The 5,615-nt window shown below is 35.2% G+C and overlaps 1 protein-coding gene across 7 annotated transcripts in view; it reads right to left on the bottom strand.

Moving 5' to 3' along the window:
• Positions 1–5,615, bottom strand: part of Bcas3 (BCAS3, microtubule associated cell migration factor) — a 633,943-nt gene that overhangs the window by 413,812 nt on the left and 214,516 nt on the right. For all 7 annotated transcript variants that reach the window (XM_023703174.1, XM_004643019.2, XM_004643020.2 and 4 more), the window contains exon 13: positions 2,413–2,506. In XM_023703174.1, the coding sequence (XP_023558942.1) occupies positions 2,413–2,506 (94 nt within the window). The remainder of the gene's footprint in view (positions 1–2,412; positions 2,507–5,615) is intronic.

The following is a 5,615-nucleotide window of genomic DNA, read 5'->3' as shown; positions in this document are numbered from 1 at the left end:
TATTTGTTGAAACTGTACTTCCGATTGGATTTGAAACTGTCTCATTGCTATCTGTTTATCAATAAAACTTTGAAAAAAAAAAAGAAAAATCTTTCTCCCTTAATCAAAAATGACTGAGCTATACGTAATATATACAACCATTTTAATTTCCTATCCCTGTTTCGAAGTTCTGTAACATTTTTAATGTTTTATGTTGCTTTGTCTCTTATTATTTTTGTTTTTTCCTCTTTAAAATATTTATTTTTTGTAAAAGAATGATGACTAAACTGGGCCTGCCAGATAGCTCAGCAGATTAAAGCACCTGAGATTCAATCCCCTGCCTAGCTGCCAGCCCCGCCACTGGGGAACAGTGAGATGAGGATTGGGCCGGGGCATGGCGGAGCGCGCCTGAAAACCCAGCATTGGGAGGCTGAAAAACAGGAAGAATCCCGATGAGTCCAATCTGTGTAGTGAGAGACCCTGTAGGCCCTGTACTAAACACATTAAAAAAGAAAAAGACTAAACTATCAGAAGGGAAATTGTGCAAAGAGTACATTATCCTCTCGCCATCACTTTATTTTGAAAAACAAACAAAAGGGAAAAAGATCTTGCCATCAATTTTAAGTAATACTATCATTTCTGAATAACAAGATAAAAAATGGCAGACTCCTCAGATACAACAACTACAAAATATGAAAAGACTATAAACTTACAAAGACTATCAATTTTATCTTTCAGTTAGAAACAAATTATTTTAAAGATAATTCATTTTCCACTATTGGAAATATTACAACTACTGCTTACTAAGAAAATTGGCAAGTAATGAAAAAAAGAAAGTATTAGGCATTTATTCTATCTATTGCAATATACAGAACTCTAGTTCATTCCTGGTTAAGAGAATTCTTTATGGAAGACTAGATTTAAGAAATACAGATAACATAACAGTTCTAGGAAAATCATCTTTCTGCAACATTCAATTAAATTTAAAAATGTTAGAACTGAGGTCAAAATAACACTCACAAAATGCTTGCTAATCTACACAAGAAATTCCTATCTCAAATATTTAAACATTGGACATTCACTACTTTATCCATCTGACCAAGTATAGTATCACAAGTAAGGACACACCGCGTTACAATGTGTCTCCTAATATCACAAAATAATGGACACAGCAATACCTGTGAACTTCAAAAAGAAAGAAAAACTGCCTTAGTCTGAATGGCTTTGAGCATTTCTAGATCTAACTTACAATTAATGAAAATCCAGTGGAATACAGAAATCAACACACTGAAAAATTCTGACAAATTCAGAATTTTGATTCAGGACATTGCAAAAAGAAAACAAAAATGTGAAAGTTATATACTATACTAAATGGAATTTAAAGATATATATCTTATGAATGAACTTTGATTATACTTTGGTTTAAAGTAGTTACAAAATATATTTTTTTTAATTTTAAATTATGGGTTGGATATTAGAAAATGTAAAGTACTGATTTTCTGAGATATAATATATTTGGTTTGTAGGGGAAATCATACTCTAAGGAAATATATGGTTAATTAGAACTGTGAAAAAAAAAGAAAGAAAAAAAAGGGTAGGGTGGGGACTTCTAGAGTTTGAGATTAATTCATGATCAAGGCTGGGATTATGGGTCTTAGTACTGCTGCGATTATGGGTGTGAGTACAACACCCAGCCTGGGGCAGATAGCCTGACTGCAATTTAAGGGAGACAGACTTCCTCTCTGTTCCCATTGTTGCCACTACTCCCCTCATTTGCTCTTGTTCCTTGCTGCCTCCGCCATGAAAGGTTAATTTCTGTCCTGTGCTGCTCTGCTTTGGAGCCAGGTAAGTATGAACTGAAACCTCTACTGACTTTGAGCTAAATAAACCTTTCCTTCCTTCATTTTGGGTGTCGGGTATTTGCCCCAGCAACAACAGAAGAGTAAGTGAGACAATATAACATTCTACATTGCTGAAACATTAGTCCTTATCAAGTGTCTTATGAACAACCAGAATAGCTAACATCAAAAGACAGGGAAAAATAAAAGTAAATGAAGATAGAAAAGGCTGTAAGTTACAAAAAACCTTCAAGTTCAAAGAAAATGCCATTAATATACATTAATATTCTGGTCTGGAATATTACAAAGTTCTTGGCATAATTATAACCCCAAAATTAATCCTACGCAACAGCACTGCACATCTACCACTGCTATTAAATTACCACACACTAAGAGTGACATGGAGGCCTAAGGTTACATTATGAATTCATTTATTCAATATCACGTACCAAGCACTACCGACATTTGTGATATATATATATATATATATATATATATTGAAGAAAAGTCAGAGTCCACATTTTACACTTTGGATTTCAAAACGCATTGCTACAAACACATGAAATACATGGCAAAGCAGAGGCAGAACACTTACCACTCGTGTTGAAAGCCATACAGCACACTGGCTTCTCGTGCGCAGGGAAGTGAGCCACTATGCCATCACCATCAGAGTCTTCACTCACAATAACCTGCAGAAAAGCAGTCAGGACATGAGCTGAAAACCGTCCACAGCTTCACTGTCCTGCCACTGGCCAAAGAGCACACTTCCACTGTACTGGAAGATTGTTCTTGTTGATTAAAGTAAGCATTTCACTTGAGCAATGAGAACACACACGCCCTTAACAGAAAATCAGCTGAATTCCAGAACTAGTCTGTTGACTTGGCTATAAGTGACACAGACTATAACTTACTCAACTACAGGCTAGTACTGCTCTTTCTTCTTTGCAAAATGTAATCAAATACTGCTTTATTCAAGGACAATTTTACTATTCAACTACTAGAAAAATCTCAAATTTTTGCCTATTACAGAAATAGAACATGAACAGAGGAGAAAATATAATTTAAGTTACACTCATATAACAAAATAAAGTACAAGAATTGTGTGTCTTATCACTTAGTTTACAGATGAGAAAAGGAATTCTTTGAAACTATTGCACCACCCAGATTATAAAAGCAGAACAAAAGTAGTAGAGGTAGGTTTATATCTCCAATGGAATTTCTTTCATTTATTTGCCTTAATTTTATAAATATATTAAAATATAAATTAAATTTCACAAATTTGTCCATTGTTAGTATACAGGACAACCATTTCTTTGAAATGTTTTTATTTACCTAATGGTCAAGAAAAAAATCTCTCACAATATTTACAGATATCAAGACCATTTTCAGATATCAAGACCATTTTCCTTTCCTAAGCATTGGGAGCTAAAAGTTTTGCTCCACATCTATACTCCATGAATTTCAGTATATTCAATTTTCATTCAAAATATTTTCTAGGAAATAGAATGGTAGACATAGAAACAAACATACAGAACTAGAGCCACTGATTCTGGCCAACGATGTCACAAGTGCACACTGCAGAAAAGACAGCTTCTCCAGCAATCAGCACCAGGGAAACTGGATATTCATATATAGAAAATTCACACTAGATCCTTGATTCTCTTCTTGTATAAAATAAACTCTAAATTAATCAAAGACCTAGGTATATGACATGAAACTTGTAAACTGCTAGAAGAAAATACAAGAAACAACTGAAGTCACAGGCACAAATACTTCACTTAGTAGGATTCCAACAGCACAGGGAATAACAGCAAGAATCAACAAATGAGACGTCAAATTTAAAGCATCTTTTCTATAGCAGAGGAAGCAGCCTATCAAGTGAAAGAAAATCTGTACTACTCACTCTTTTGACATCCAGAACATAAAATACTCGAAAAACTTAATATTAAAAAACAACCAAACAGTTCCATCGACCATGAGCAAATTGAAGAGACGTTGCTCAAAAGGCATACAAATGGCCAATAAAAATCTAGAAAAAAATGTTCAAATTCTTTAGTTATCAGATGCAAATGAAAACTACATTGAGATTCTATCCACCCCAACCAAAAATAGCTATCATTAAAAATACAAAATACAGGGCCAGCAAGATAGCTTAGTGGAATAAGTGCCTCCTTAGGCACGTGCAGGGACTGGGGTTCAAGCCCATCACCACATGTCATGCCAGGATCGCTAGCCAGGCACAGTGAGCTGGCCACCAAAAACCAGGCATGGTGGCACACACCTGTAATTCCAGCGCAGGGACACTGAAAACAGGAGGATCACTAGGAGTCCAAGCTGCATAGTGGGATCTTGTACTAAATACATAAATTAAAAATATATATATATAAAAAGTCTACCATGGTGGCACACACATGTAATCTCATAACCTGGGAGGCTAAGGCAAGAAGATTGCTGCAAGTTCAAGGCCAGCAGGTACTACACATAGTGAATTCCACGACAGCCTGAACTACACAGTAAGTCCCTGTCAAAAGAAAGAAAGAAAGAAAGAAAGAAAGAAAGAAAGAAAGAAAGAAAGAAAGAAGAAAAAAAGAAAGAAAGAGGATAAAGGGGGAAAGGAACCCTTTTACATTGATGATGAGAATGTACAATAGTACAGCTATTATGGAAGTCAGAATGGAGAGTACTCAGGAAATGAAAAATAGAGCTACTACTTGATTCAGCAAAGTCCCTCCTCAGTACATGCCCTACGGAATTAAGTTTCGTGTACTGTAGGGAATCCTGCATATTCATGTTTACTGCAGCACAATTCACAATAGCTAAGCTATGGAAACATCCCGGATGCCCACCAAAAGATACATTTTCTTTATCTATGGATAAAGAAAATGGTGTACATATACATGATAGAATATTATTCAGCCCTTAAGGACAAAATTTTGTCACTGGAAAAAAAAAAAAAAAAAAGGAACTGGAGACTACTGTGTTAAGTGAAGTAAGCCAGATTCAGAAGGTCAAATAGAACATATCTTCTGTCATTTGAAAACTAAGGGAAAGAAGAGAGGAAAACAGAGGCAATGAGGGGAGGGGACAGAGGGAGATATGACACAAAGATAGGAGATGATTACTGAAGAGGAATGGGTTCAGAAAGTGGAGAAGAAAGGAAGGACGAGGAGGGGATAATCAAAGTAGGTTTCACGTGTGTGCAATGATGCCAACATACAGTAGTGCTTCTTTATTCGACAGCAATAATGAAGAAGCCATCAAGCAAAAAAAAGCACTCATCTTGGTCCAGAGCAAAGCTTCATGCTGAATAATGTTCTATGAGTCTTCTTTTTATGCAATTGGTAAACATACTTATAGAGGGAGCCTCTCAACTGAACAATAACCTTGCCTTAAGCATTAAGCCATTAACCCAACTATTAATACAGAAATATCCCACTACAGTTATCCCAAGATATATGGTCTTCAATCACCACTTATCTAAGCAGGGTAAACCTCTAGTTAGGTATTAGCAACTTCACTAAATTAATCAAAGCAAAGTACTATACTTCATTTGACAGAATGTGAATAAGCCTTCATCATTAGAATAAAATACCTCAAAAAAAAAAAAAAAGAAAGAAAACACCTCAGAAGCCATTAAACTTTTTATAAACAATACTTGATCTCAGAAAAAGAACAACTCAGGTTTATGTCATCATTCTGCAGTATTGTACTTTGATTACTGTTTTTGCCACATTGCCAACTTCAATTATATATGTGTGTGTGTATCTAAAAGGCCAATCACCAAACCATTTAACTTAT

The sequence above is a fragment of the Octodon degus genome, unplaced genomic scaffold, assembly GCF_000260255.1.
Source record: "Octodon degus isolate 3935 unplaced genomic scaffold, OctDeg1.0 scaffold00164, whole genome shotgun sequence".
NCBI classification, from domain to species: Eukaryota; Metazoa; Chordata; class Mammalia; order Rodentia; family Octodontidae; genus Octodon; species Octodon degus.
This window is presented reverse-complemented; position numbering and strand designations above follow the sequence as displayed.